We start from the raw sequence: 14,637 nt of genomic DNA on the forward strand, positions 1-14,637 counted from the left end.
CCAGTCAACCCTGAACCCATGTCTGGTTCTGTGCAGGTCTCTTTTCCAGGTCCATGCTTCTGAGGGTGGCCAAGGGGTGGCTGCCGTTGGGGAGACGTCGACAGATTTGGACTGGAGGCTGGGGTCTCCATGTGTGCTTGTAAGGGCCCTTGCAGTGAGAGAGCCAGAGGGGCGGGAGGGCAGACTGTGGCCACTCTACTTACACTGCCTTGTTCTAGCCTAGACTAACTCCAAGGAGTTTGAGAATAAATTTAAACCTGATCGCTGAATTCCATTTCTAAAAAACCTCTGGTGACAGAAAGATCAATGGTTCCCTATGGTGGGGCCTGGGAAGGATGGGCTGCAAAGAGACACAAGGAAACTTCTAGGGGTGATGGAAATGTTCTGCATCTTGATTGTGGTGGCAGTTTCACGGGTATATGGAAAGGTCAAAACACACCGAAGTGCACACTTTAACTAGTGTGGTGTGTTGTACACATGTCACCCCTCAATAAAAATTTTTTGAAAATTAAAACCTTGTTAATCACCTAGGTTGTTATTAAGGTACAGTTGTCAAAATAGGACGACAGAACATAGTTTACTTAAGTCTGGGGGCATGACTTACAGTTACCTGCGCGAGCCTCTAGGTTGGGCTCAGAAGCAGGTCAAGCTCGGGGCCCACCTGGCTGCCTCTTGAGACCACCCTTTCTCTTCCAGGTGCTCCAGCCCCACCCCAGCCCCGCCCCTCTCCTCCGCACCTCCCCACCCAACCACATCCCCTAACCAAGGAGGTAGCGCAACCAAGCCTCGCCCCTTAGCCCAGGCCCCTCCCCTCCCAGCACCCCGGTCCCTCGCCCAGCCCCCTTAGCCCAGGCCCCGCCCCTCTGCAGCAACCCGTCCTCCGCCCCGCCCCTCGCCGTGGGCCCCGCCCCCTTACCCAGGCGGTGGCCTGCCTGGCGGCCAATGCTGCCCAGACACTGGATGAGAGTGCGGATCGCAGCGGGGCTGGCTGGCGCACGTGGGCCGGGCAGCCGGTCCAGCAGGTGGTCGGCGAGCTCCACGAAGAGGTCGGTGCTGCAGGCGGCCGCCAGGTGGCCGAGCGCCCCAACGGCCCGCTTGCGCACGGCCAGGCGTGGACTGCTCAGCTGCGGCAGCAGACAGTGCAGGAGGCTGGCGTGGAAGGCGCCCAGCGGAGCGCCCAGCCTGGGGAGCCGGAGGGGGCGTCGGGCGGGGCCCACCCGGCGGACAGCCTGGGCCGGGCACCTCCCCTCTCCCCATGGGCTCCTGGCCTCCTCCCCATTATGACAACCCAGTGGTTCTAGGTAGACAGGAAGGTTCCCTGCAACTGTGTGAAGTGATTACTTATTATCACAGGAGAGGAAGCAGAGAGGGGAAGGACTTTCCTCAAACCCACTCTGCCCACCTGGGGAGGAAGCCAGATGTACTGGGGCCTGGGGGACTCCAGTGAGCTTTCCTGACTTCCCCCGAGTCTGGGCCTTGCCTCAATGCTCATCCTCACTCACTCACACTCACTGAGGGCAGACCGATCTCCAGTGTAGCTCTGCCTAATTCCTCCAGTGGCTTCCCAGTACCCCTGGGATGAGCTGAGCTCTGGGCTCAAGGCAAGAGGGAACAGCAGAGAATCGTTTCTGCACACATAAACGCAGCCCGTTCCCACCCTGGCAGCTCCCATCCCTCCTTCAAGCCAGGCCTGTGCCTTTCCCATCCCATACGTGTCCTGAAACCTTTCCTCTCACTCCACTCCTACACATTGACCTCATCCTCCCATCTCTGTCCAGCACAGACCTCTTTCCTGGGTTTCATGTATTCACCTACCAGAAAAGCTATCACCCCACATGACACCCCACAACCCCCAGAGACCCCATGTCTTCGATGGCCTCTGTCCTCTGAGCCGAGGGGCCTTCCCATCCAGGGTCCCTCTATGCCCACCCACGCCTGGCCAAGTCCTGCCCATCCTTGAAGAGTCAGCTGACTGGACTCGCTTTGGGAAGGTTCCCCCATCCACAGCCGGGTGAGGGTCTCCTTATCTGAGCTCCTACTGGCCCTGCTCTTAGCCATGCTGTTGTTCTTACTGCACTCACAGATTTACGTATCTTTGAGCTTTTCCCTAGAGGCGGCTCCCCTTGTGGCTTAGCTGGTAAAGAATCCGCCTGCAATGCAAGAGACCCTGGTTCGATTCCTGGGTCGGGAAGACCCCCTGGAGAAGGGAAAGGCTACCTACTCCAGTATTCTGGTCTGGAGAATTCCACGGACTGTATAGTCCATAGGGTCGCAAAGAGTCAGACACAACTGAGCGACTCTCACTCACTCACTCACTCACTAGAGGCGGCCAAGACCCAGCCAACTCCATCCTCCCAGCACTGGTCTAATAGGTATTCAAATCTTGAGAGGCTGAATGAACACTTTAGAAATGTGCAGTGCAATTGAAAACACTGGCCCAGCTATTAGGTTCCTCATGTACAGACTGTAGTGAGGAGAACTCGGTGACAGGCAAGTAAGTTCTCCTGGGCACTGCTGGGGCGATTAAAGGGCCCTGAGCACAGGGCCTGCAGAACATTAAGTGCCCGCTCCGTGAAGCTGAGTCCCTCCCTGTCCCCTTGCCACCCCTCCCTGTCATCCTCGTTCAGGGTGGCCTCCCGCACCTGCTCAGCATGTCAGAAAGGATGTCCAGGGCTTCCAGCTGCACGGGCACGTCCTCCTGCTGGGCGATTGCACTGGTGAGCTGGCCGGTGATCTTCCGGCACACGTTGGAGGCCAGGCTGGAGCCTGCACAGAGCGCAAGGTGGGCGCGGTGAGGCGCAGGGCTGGCCTCCACCTGTGGCTGACCTTTGCTCTGGTTGCATCCCTGAGGCCACATCCCCCACCCCGCAAAGGGTGCTGACCAGAGAAGCCAGGACTTCCAGGGTCCAAGGTGTGACCCAGGGTCCGGCCAAACTAAAGGAGACTGCGGGGGAGCTGAGGAACCGAGGGCAGACCTGCTAGGTGGCCCACCTCACATCTGACCCCTCTGCCCTCTGCCTTCCAATGAGGAGTCTTTCCCAGACTCCCTGGCAGCCTGGAGGGGCCAGGTGACCACGTTCTGGCCAGTGAGATACAGGTCAGTGTCTTCTGGGGAAACGCGCGCTTTTCTTATAAAGGGCAAGAGACGTGGGGAGAGACTTTAGCCCTGTCCTAACTGAGCTTCTTGGTAAATCGCTGCAAAAATGGAGTGGCTGATCCCTTCCGAGTGACGTGAGAAAAGCAACTCCCCATGTCTTCAAGCTGCCATTAGACTGTTAACTGCAGAGTCTAAGAGCATCTCTGAAACACAGCCATGAAGTTAAGCAGACGTGAGTCTGAATTCCCTGCTACTTACCAGGCTGACCCGGGGTAAGCCCCTTCACCTCTCTGAGCCTCTGCTTCTTCAATCATAAACTAGGACAAGTAACAGAAGCACCTGGTCCCTGGGACCTGGGTACCTGTGGCTGCAGCGGGGAGCTCCGACAGGACGGTCTTGAGGCCGATGCCAGCGATGTCTCGGAGCTGCTCCTTGTCTGACCGCATGTTGGCACAGAGGGCGTCCACGATGGTCTCCACCTGGTACTCCTTCACTTTGCCCACCAGAGGACCCAGGCTGAGCAGGGAGGGAGGGAGTGTAAGAGCCCAGGCTCAGCCCGAGCTGGGGTACCCCTTAGGTCCCCTCAAGGCTGTGGGGCCACATGTGCTGAGGAAAAGACTCAGATCAACAAGGGACTCCCTATTTTGCCAGAAAGAGAGGTACCCTCTGGCTATGCTGACCTCCTGCCTGACACCTCCCAAAACTGTATCTCCTCCTTGATTTTGCATCTCAGCACATGGCTAAAACATCAAACCCGGAACCTCAGCTGGAAACCAAGGAATGCCCCAGAGCAGGGTTCTCAAACTTCCGCGTGTATCAGAATCATCTAGAGGACTTGTTCAAACCCAGACTGAACTCCAGATTTTCACCCCACCCCAGATTTTCAGACTTAAGTGGTCTAGGTAGGGGCCTGAAAATGGACATTTCTAGCAAGTTTGTGGTAGATGGTCCAGGGACCACACTTTGAGAACTTCTGCCTTAGAGGCTTGCTTCTCCGAGTGTGGTCACAGATCAGCCTCATCAGCTCTATCAAAAGACGCAGAGATGCAGAGCTTAGGTCCCACCTGAGAGCTCCTGGACCAGAATCTGTGCTTCAACAAAACCGCCAGGTGACCGGAAAGCACATTAAAGCTGAAGAACCGCAGAGGGCTTCCCTGGCGGCTCAGGGGTAAAGAACCAGTCTGCAAACGCAGGGAACACGGCTTCGATCCCTGATCCGGGAAGATCCCACACGCCTTGAAGCAACGAAGCCCCAGCACCGCAACCACTGAACCTGGAGCCTGGGAGCTGCAACCACTGAGCCTGCATCCCCCAGAGCCCGTGCTCCACAATAAGAGAGGCCACCGCAACTGGAGAGTAGCCCCCGCTCTCTGCAGTTAGAGAAAGCCCGTGCCCAGCAGCAGAGACCCAGCACAGCCAAAAGTAAAAATAAAATTGTTTTTAAATTAAAAAAATAAAAACCGCACGAGACACACTGTTTCTCAACCTTAGGTCTGCACTGCCATCACCTGGGGCCTTTTAAGAAATTGTTACCTGTGTATCAGCCCCAGAGTGTGAGTTAAATGGTTTCAGGTGTGGCCTGGACACTGGGGAGTTGTTTGTTCTTTTTTAATTTCCCAGGTGATTCTAACAGGCAGTCAAGGCTGAGGACCTCTGACCTAAGAGTGGTTCCCAGACGATGGTGTACATTAGAAAGCAGATTCTCGGGTGCACAGCCTCATCTGCCTGGCCCGACCCCCTTCTGAATTAGAATCCCTGGGTGGGGAGCACACAGTTTAAACAAGGGGCTCACGTGTCTGCAGTTTGCAGAGTTTGCAAAACTCTTCTTTCTCCATCTAAGAAACCACGGGTCCTCCCACTCAACCTCCTGTAGCACTGGTTCCCAGAAGGGGTAATACTGCTCTGAGGGGTGTTTTGGAAATTCACTGGCAGGCCTTCTATTAGTTATGCTCATCATAGCTAATGAGATGGCACTTCTGGCTTTTATTGAAGGGAGAGAGGGGAGGCCGGGTGTGACAGAAAGACAATATTGCAAAACCGTGTTTCTTGTCCTGCTGGAGTTTCTAACATCCCACTGGGCAGTCACACAGGTAAAAAGTCGTTCTATAATTATCTGAGTCCTAATTATATGTAACTTCGTTTTACATATAAATACAAAAATACTTTTCTATACCATTTTAATATACTCTAAAATTTCCCCAAAAATGCAGTTATCAAGTAACTTGAAGGAAGATTGTAGTTTGTTGTTCTGGGAAACGGTCACCATTTCAGAAATCTCCTAAAAGCAATACCAATGTGCTGGTATTTGAGTCCCCAGCATCCATACCTGTCTCCACCTGCTTCCTGCCTCAGTGCTGACAGCAAGCCTACACTCTGGTGCAGACTCCCCATAACTTTATTATACGTTGATGTGCCTGAGCATTTACGCACTGAAACACACACTATCTTACTAGCAACTGCGTTCCTCTTTTTCTTTTATGTGCCGGTTTAGGGCATCATATAAAGTGTTTTGTAATCACGGGTAGAGGCAGGTGCTAGTATGCATGAATTTCATTTCATGGTAAGAAAAGAGTATTTCAGATTTTGTGTTATAAAGAAGGGTTACTGCTTTTGCTAGTAGGAAACCAATCCACCTGATCTCAATTCCACTGTCAGAGGGACGACCAGACCACAAGCCTGAGCACGTCTTGTTCCCCCGTGAGACTCTTTACTAAATTCCCCCGCTCTTAGGGTCAAGTTGAAATTCACATAACCCATCTTGCTTTTTCAACTCTGGGGGCAACCGGCAAAGGTCTCAGGATCACACCTCATGATGCCAGTGGCAAAGACCCCCGTGTTCTTTCACCCCCACCATTTCTGTACGTGCCAGCCTGACTTTCCAGCTGCCAGCATCTACATCTGTGTCAGGGTTTTCTCTACCTGGAGATGTCAAGGAATGCATAACCCCCTGCCTACGCCAGGAACAGCCCTCAACCAAAGAAAGCTGGCAGGTGGGACCACCTTAAAGGTCATGTCCTACACTGTGTTCCAGGGACGCCCCCAGGCTTAAGTGCCACTTGCCCACAGCGGTAAGCTGCTTGAGAAGTCATGCTTTATTGCTTTTCTTCCTTCCCCATTGCCCCACCAGCTTCCTGGGATCTCTTCCCTAATAAACTTACACGTAAATCCCTGCCGCAAGGTGTAACTGTACCCTGTACTTCCGGGGGAACCCAGACCAAGGCACTGTCCCACTCCACTGGTTCTCTGAGGAGTCGCTCAGCCGTGTCCAACTCTTTGCAACCCCACAGACTGTAGCCCATCAGGCTCCTCTGTCCATGGGATTCTCCAGGCAAGAATACTGGAGTGGGTTGCCATGCTCTTCTCCAGGGGATCTTCCCGACCCAGGGAGGTGCTCCAAGAACTTCTCAACCAGTCTTTCCCCAGTGGTTGGACCCCCAAAGGGGCAGGGGCCCTCCGGCTCCCAGTGGGGCCGACACTTACCACTTGACTGCCAGGTTCTGCACCTCCCCATTCTTATCCTCCAGGAGCCGGAGCAGCATCTTCACCACCTTGCGCTCACTGTCCTCGTCCAGCTGGATGGAGTCCTTCTGAAGCTCTGACATCAGGTCACTGGTGGCCATGAACCTGGGCAGGGAGGGCGGAGGGGCATTGCCGAGCAGGCTCCGGGCCCTGGTGACTTGGGCAGTACCCTTGCAGTTCCCCCAGGAGCACATGTTGATACAAAGGGGCAGTCAAGAGCAGGTGGATTATCTGGGCTGTGGGCACAGCTAGACCATCACAAGGAGTCCTGTGTGTGAAAATGTAATGACTTCCAGATTCTCTTGTTTGAATACAGCTGCGTCTACAGTCTATGGTTTTTCCAGTAGTCATGTACCAATGTGAGAGTTGGACCATAAAGAAAGCTGAGCACCAAAGATCTGATGCTTTCGAAATGTGGTGCTGGAGCAGACTCTTGAGAGTCCATTGGACAGCAAGGAGATCAAACCAGTCCATCCTAAAGGAAATCAACCCTGAATATTCACTGAAAGGACTGATGCTGAGGCTGAAGCTCCAGTACTCTGACCACCTGATGTGAAGAATCTGACTCACCAGAAAAGACCCTGATGCTGGGAAAGATTGAAGGCAGGAGGACAAGGGGACGACAGAGGACAAGACGGTTGGATGGCATGACCGACTCAATGGACATGAGTTTGAGCAAACTCCGGGAGATAGTGACGTGCTGCATATGGTGGCAAAGAGCAGGACACAGCTGAACGACTGAACAATAGCTTCCAGTGATAGTAACTGGCTCACAGCAGTGACAGCTGCCCTCTGGAGGTGGACACACAGTCTCCAGGCCTGCAGGATCTCCCCAGGCCCACTGCACCTGCTTACTGGCTCTTGCAGGCACCTGATAGCAGCAAGGTGAGATGCTGTGAAGTCCAGATCACAGAGTGGGTGACCCCAGAAAAAGAGTCAGGCTTTTGATCCCCCACCAGGCATCCTCACACCAGCCTAGTTTTCTAGCTTGAGTAAGTCAACCAAGAACCTCCTCCAGCCCTGCACCTCACAACCCACCAAGCCAAGCCTCCTAGGGCAAAAGTGGTCACAGTAGGATTCCAGCCTCATCTTTGTAGGTTCAGACCTATTGCTGGATATCACAGTGGGCCCCAGGGCCCCTCAGGCAGGAAGGCGCTTGTCAGTGTCACAGCTGTTTATCCCACAGCTGGGATAAGCCTCAAGCTGCTGACAGAAGGAAAGAGGTTGGGCTGGAGGCAAGGAGAGGGTGGCAGGGTTGACGATGCCCACCTCTGGGCCTGCCTGCTGCACAAGCAGCAGCCAAGGTCAGATGAAGGAAGAGGTTTGGATCTGAGCCAGGACAAGGCCGAGGGTATGGGCTCCCCAGGTGGCTCAGTGGTCAAGAATCTGCCTGCCAATGCAGGAGATGCAGGTTCGATCCCTAGGTAGGGAAGATCCCCTGGAGGAAGAAATGGCAACTCACTCCAGTATTCTCGCCTGGGAAATCCCATGAACAGACGAGGTTGGTGGGCTACAGTCCATGGGGTCGCCAGAGTCGGACACGACTGAACAACAGTGACAAGGCCTAGGGTAGCCACATGCACTCCTAAGTCTGTCCAGCTGAAGGAATGTTCAGAGAAGGCAGGCAGGACCCTGCAGCTGAGTATCTGCTGCAATTCGTGGAGACTCAGCTCAGCCTGGCAACTCAAGGGATGTGCTCCTTTGCCCAAGATGGGCCTCCTGCCCCTTTCTTTCTTTTCCACCTACCGAACTCCTATTCATCTGCCAAGGGCCCAACTCAAATGTCCCAGTCTTGGGAAGACGCCTCTCACCATCCTGCCCTATCCTCCACCCCCAGTCTCTAAGCACACTTGGTCTCCCTGGACAGGAACCTCTCAGAAACCCTGCACCCCTTCATTATAGCACCTCTCACACTGCACCGCAAGCTTGGTCACCAGTGTCTCCTCCATTTAACATGAACCCACAGAGGCCTGTCAGTTCCTCTCTGAGTCTCCAGGCCCAACACACAACCGGCCCAAAGAGGCCCTGAGGACAGGAGGGGAAGGAGGGTTAGAGTCAGCCCCTAACAGAGCTCAGAGCCAAAGGGCTGCGTGGAAATCCAAACACTGAAACCCATTCGTCTGAAACATGCTCCAGCATTTCAGACACTGCCAAGTTCCTGCAAATACTCAGCTCTCAGAGATATATTAATATATGTGTAAATGTGTATGGTGGTGGTAAGAAGGGTAAAGAGGAAAGGGTATAACTTGGTAGACAGGAGCCTGGGCACTGAAGTTTAGCTTTAAGTAAATATACTGGTCATGTCATTTATCACCCAGGTGACCTTGAGCAACTGGCTCCTCTCTTAGCCTCAATTTTTCCATTTACAAAAATGGGAATTTTCTTTGCCCCATTTCATAACATCCTTGGGAGGTTTTAATGGGACAACCAGCTCTTAACATGAGGCAGGTGAGGAAACTAGGCTCAGAGAGGTTGCAAGAACCGCCCCGTGTCACCCAGCAAGTTGGGAAAAGAATCAGCCTGCCACTCAGCTCTCCTGGGTCCTCAACCACTACTACTGTGTGTTTTCAAGAAATGATGTAGCGGGGACTTCCCTGGTGGTCCAGTGGCTAAGACTCTGTGCTTCCACTGCAGGGGACCCCGGTTCCATCCCTGGGTGGGGAACTAGATCCCACATGCTGCAACTAAAGATCAAAGATTCCGTGTACCCCCACTGAGTGAAACCTGCCACAGCCAAATCAACAAAGAAATATTCCAAAAAAATCATGCAGGAATTCCTGCAAAACCCCTCAGTTTACTGGTTTCACTGCTGGAGTCTGAGTGGGAACAGAACAGCCCCTGCTCACAGTGCGGACTGGGAACAACGAGAAGGCAAGATTCCCTCCACCTGCTCGGGACCCCCACTTGCAGTCACCACCCGCCTCCAGGAGCTAGAGGACACAGTCTCAGTTTCATTCCAGAGAAACCCTAGAGGCGACTCAGCTGAAACACTGGGCCACATGGGTGCCTGAACAGCTGGTCAAGCAGGACCCAGCCCCCCTGGTATTCGGACTGTAAAAATAGACACCATCCTCATATGCTTGGGGGTGGTTTTAAGTGTTCTCAGGACCGCTGGCAGAGCAGACTGGACGGGCTTCTCAGGCTCCAGTTGGCAAGGCCGATTCCCTCTCCTGGAGCCTGACCCCGAGGCCCCAGATGGTGGGGCATATCCCCTTGGCCACTGGCCGGCTGTGTGACCTTGAGCAAGTCACTCCACCTCTCCAAGCCTCTGGAGACCAGGAAGAACAATCACGACCATGCAGGCAGACGGGAGGACTGAATGAGATTATACCGGACGACAGGGAGCCCGGGACACAGAAAACCTTCGCTGAGCACCTACTGTATACCCAGAACAGCCTCCGGGACACAAAAGCAGAGTATACAGTCCAGTGGTCCAGGGGCTCCAGGTCTCCCAGGCTCCAGAAGAGAATGCAGAAAAAACATGGGACAGGCATTGGAGGCATCCCAAGGAGGTGATGACTGGGTAGAAGCTAGCCTGGTGAAGCATGGAACTGAAGGGACAAAGAACTTCCAGGTAAAGGCCCAGAGCAAAGAGACGCTGCAGCCTTCTGCTGCGCACAGAATCACAACACTGTCCCTGAGGCTTCTCGGGTGGCTCAGGGGTAAAGAATCCGCTTGCCAATGCAGGAGATGTAGGTTCGACCCCTGGGTCAGGAAGATCCCCTGGACAAAGGAAATGGCAACCCACTCTAGTATTCTTGCCTGGAGAATCCCATGGACAGAGGAGCCCGGCGGGCTACAGTTCACGGGGTGGCAAAAGAGCCAGACACAGCTTAGCGACCAAACAGCAACAACAAATTAAGGATTCACCTGGTGCCAGCATCCCACGTACTGTTAACTCTTCACACCAGCCCTCCAGGTGGGTTGCTATTACTCCATTTCACAGAGCGTCTGAGGCTCAGAGGCATTAAGCATCTTGTTCACAATCACACCACCAGTAAATGGCTGGAGGCAGGATCTGAACCCAGGACTGTGGCTCTGAGGCTCTACTAAAGCAGCGGGTCTACTAAAAGGGGGCTGTGAAGGAATGAGTTGCTGAAGGCGGGTGGGAGACAGGGCCTCAGTCTCCTCCCCAGTCAAGAATCAGACAGCCTTGCCGAAATCTCATCCTCTGTGTTAGACTGACCTGGATGTGGCCGCGGATTCTCCACTTCCTAACTCTGCGATGGCACCTGAGCCCTTTCTGCCTCTGAGCCTCACTCTCCCCATCTGTAAAATGGGGTAACCCAGACCGAATGCTCAATGAGTGGGCGTGGCTATCTCCTCTGAAAATTTCTTACAGCCCAAAGGGTCCAGAACAGGTTGTGTGATCATGGGCCAACCCTTTCCCCCCTCCCTGGGCCTCAGTTTCCCCAGAATAGGAGGAAGTTGGACCGAAAAAGGGAGTGGCCCAGAAAACCGTGGAAGCCCCCATCCGAAGCATCAGCTACCCGCGCCTGCAAAGCCACTCAGCCCAGCCCCCTCCCGCAGGCAGGGTCGGAACAAACCCGCGAGGGGAGGGACGGGGAGAGAGTCCCCTCTGAAGTGCGGGGGTGGAGGCCTGCGGCGAAGTCGCTGAGACCCGGCAGAGCTGAGGGTCCCAGTGAAAAAGTCAGCCCTGGGGGTTGCAGTCCCGGGAAGGGAACGGGGTTCATTGCGGAGAAGAGGAGGCAGGAGAGGCCGAGGGCTTCAGCGTGGGTTGGAGAGGAGAGCCGGGGCCCATGGCACGCGCGGAGAGATGCGGGCTTGGGCAGAAACGCAAGAGAGGAGAAGCTGAGAAACCGGGTGTCCGAGGGCCGAGCGGCGGGACGGAAGGCAGGGGCTGAAGTTTGCGCGGTGGGAGACGCAGCTGCGGGCTGGAGTCCCGGAGCGGGCCCGGCAGCGATCCGCGGACAAGGAGGGCCCCGCCACCCCGAGCTCCCGCGCGGGCGCAGAGGCGGGGAGGGGGCGTCTCGGGGGGCGGGGTGGAGCCCCGGGAGGGACGCGGGGCGGGGGCTGCAGGGTCCCGGGCGGCCAGGATCGGCGCTCCGGGAGGGGAAGGCCGGGGTTCCAGGGCGGGGCAGCCGGCCGCGGGCGCACCTGAAGTCCTTGTCGCTGGACGTCATCTTCTCCAGGAGGCTGGAGATGTGGAAGGCGGCGGCGCTCATGGTGGCTGCGCCGCGGGGCCGCCGGCGGGAGGGAATATGGCGGCGCGGCCCCGTCCCCGCCGCGCGGGCTGCGCTCAGCGGCCAGAAATAGCCGCCCCCGCCCCGCCCCGCCCGCCGGCGCCGCGCTCGCCGCCGCCGCGGCCGCCGCTGCGGGAGGCGGGAGGCGGGAGGCGGGAGGCGGGAGGCGGGAGGGGCCCGCCGAGGGGCTCGCGGATCCCTCCCGGCGTCCTGGGCGCAGACAGGCCGGTCACCGGCTTGCACACTCCCGCGGACCGGGAGCTCACCACCTCTCGGCGGACCGCTCCTCCCTACGACTCGCCGCGGTGCCCTGGATCCCGCTAGCGGGACACAGTCACGGCGACCTCGGTCAGCTCTGCTCCTGTGAGGCCTTGGCCAAGTCACTTGACCTGTCTGAGCCTCAGCTTTCTCATCTGTAGGCATGCCAGACACAGGAGCTGCTATTATCCATCAAGCCAACCAGCGCACTGCCCAGGCGGCCCACGCCACAGCCAGCCAGGCTATGAAGAGTAGTACCCTGTCGCACCAGGCCCTCTGCCTGCCTCATCCAACCCTCAGGACATCACGACCGGTTTCTTCATATATACCCAACGCAGCTGAGGCCGTAGAGGCAGAGGGGCTTGCCGCAAGTCACACAGCCAATCAGTCTGGGATGGAATCAGGACTGACCCCAGACTGGGCAACAATTCTTCAATGAAGCCGCACGGTTTCTGCACAGTTAGGTACAAGCTCAGAGTGGGAGGATCTATACGAAAACAGCTAGAGCCGCAAAACTTCTCCAGGGCTTTCCTAGCGGTCCAGTGGTCAAGAATCTGCCTGCTGATGCAGGGGGACGCGGGGTCCATCCCTGATCAGGGAAGATCCCACATTCCTCGGAGCAGCTAAGCCCCTGTGCCACAACTACCGAGCCCTCGCTCTTGCGTGGTGCTCTGCACCAAGAGAAGTCACTGCAATAAGTCCACGCGCCACAATTGCAGAGTAGCCCCCTCTTGCTGCAACTACAGAAAGCCCAAGCCACAACAAGACCCAGCACAGCCAAAAATAAATAAATCATATATACATATACATAATCAATTGTGTTGTTTTTTTATTATTTTTTTTAATTTTTTTATTAGTTGGAGGCTAATTACTTCACAACATTTCAGTGGGTTATGTCATACATTGACATGAATCAGCCATAGAGTTACACGTATTCCCCATCCCGATCCCCCCTCCCACCTCCCTCTCCACCCGATTCCTCTGGGTCTTCCCAGTGCACCAGGCCCGAGCACTTGACTCATGCATCCCACCTGGGCTGGTGATCTGTTTCACCATAGATAATACACATGCTGTTCTTTCGAAACATCCCACCCTCACCTTCTCCCACAGAGTTCAAAAGTCTGCTCTGTACTTCTGTGTCTCTTTTTCTGTTTTGCATATAGGGTTATTGTTACCATCTTTCTAAATTCCATATATATGTGTTAGTATACTGTAATGTTCTTTATCTTTCTGGCTTACTTCACTCTGTATAATGGGCTCCAGTTTCATCCATCTCATTAGAACTGATTCAAATGAATTCTTTTTAACGGTTGAGTAATATTCCATGGTGTATATGTACCACAGTTTCCTTATTCATTCGTCTGCTGATGGGCATCTAAGTTACTTCCATGTCCTGGCTATTATAAACAGTGCTACGATGAACATTGGGGTGTTCGTGTCTCTTTCAGATCTGGTTTCCTCAGTGTGTATGCCCAGAAGTGGGCTTGCTGGGTCATATGGCAGTTCTATTTCCAGTTTTTTAAGGAATCTCCACACTGTTCTCCATAGTGGCTGTACTAGGTTGCATTCCCACCAACAGTGTAAGAGGGTTCCCTTTTCTCCACACCCTCTCCAGCATTTATTGCTTGTAGACTTTTGGATAGCAGCCATCCTGACTGGCATGTAATGGTACCTCATTGTGGTTTTGATTTGCATTTCTCTGATAATGAGTGATGCTGAGCATCTTTTCATGTGTTTGTTAGCCATCTATATGTCTTCTTTGGAGAAATGTCTGTTTAGTTCTTTGGCCCATTTTTTGATTGGGTCATTTATTTTTCTGGAATTGAGCTGCTGGAGTTGCTTGTACATTTTTGAGATTAATCCTTTGTCTGTTGCTTCATTTGCTATTATTTTCTCCCAATCTGAGGGCTGTCTTTTCACCTTACTTATAGTTTCCTTTGTTGTGCAAAAGCTTTTAAGTTTCATTAGGTCCCATTTGTTTATTTTTGCTTTTATTTCCAATATTCTGGGAGGTGGGTCATAGAGGATCTTGCTGTGATTTATGTCGGAGATTGTTTTGCCTATGTTCTCCTCTAGGAGTTTTATAGTTTTTTAAAGAATTCTCTAAACAGCCTGGAGGCTGTTGGCTCTTGGCAAAGGGAGTCATGTGTGCAAGACAGCCCTGGGTTCAAATCCCCTCGAAGTTGCTTTCTGACTGTGATGCCTTGGGATAATGACACAACCTCTCTGAGCTATGTTCTTCTCACGCTTGTATGAAGGAGATAAAGAAATCTTTATTTTATAACACACTTCTTGGGTACCTGTTTTGGGCTCTGGGCTCCAGAGCAGCAGTGTCCAACAGACCTCTGCAAAGCTGGAAATTTTCTGTATCCACACTGCCCCATACGATGGCCACTAGTCACGTGTGCGGCTTCGCTGGTGGCTCAGCGGTAGAGAATCCGCCTGCCAGTGCAGGCTTCACAAGAGATGCGGGTTCAATCCCTAGGCCTGGAAGATCCCCTGGAGGAGGAAATGGCAACCCTCTCCAGCAGTCCTGCCTGGGAAATCCCATGGACAGAA

At 54.2% G+C, this 14,637-nt stretch overlaps 1 protein-coding gene across 1 annotated transcript in view; it reads right to left on the minus strand.

The window, feature by feature from the left end:
* The window catches only part of CAND2 (cullin associated and neddylation dissociated 2 (putative)), a 29,885-nt gene extending 17,767 nt beyond the window's left edge, over positions 1–12,118 (minus strand). The window contains exons 1-5 of the mRNA XM_065933945.1: positions 11,735–12,118; positions 6,578–6,721; positions 3,459–3,613; positions 2,643–2,766; positions 917–1,182 (exon numbers count right to left, since the gene is read on the minus strand). Of these exons, the coding sequence (XP_065790017.1) occupies positions 917–1,182; positions 2,643–2,766; positions 3,459–3,613; positions 6,578–6,721; positions 11,735–11,802 (757 nt within the window). The 5' untranslated portion in view covers positions 11,803–12,118. The remainder of the gene's footprint in view (positions 1–916; positions 1,183–2,642; positions 2,767–3,458; positions 3,614–6,577; positions 6,722–11,734) is intronic.
* Positions 12,119–14,637: the final 2,519 nt, after the last annotated feature.

The sequence above is a fragment of the Muntiacus reevesi genome, chromosome 4, assembly GCF_963930625.1.
Source record: "Muntiacus reevesi chromosome 4, mMunRee1.1, whole genome shotgun sequence".
In the NCBI taxonomy this organism is placed as follows: domain Eukaryota; kingdom Metazoa; phylum Chordata; class Mammalia; order Artiodactyla; family Cervidae; genus Muntiacus; species Muntiacus reevesi.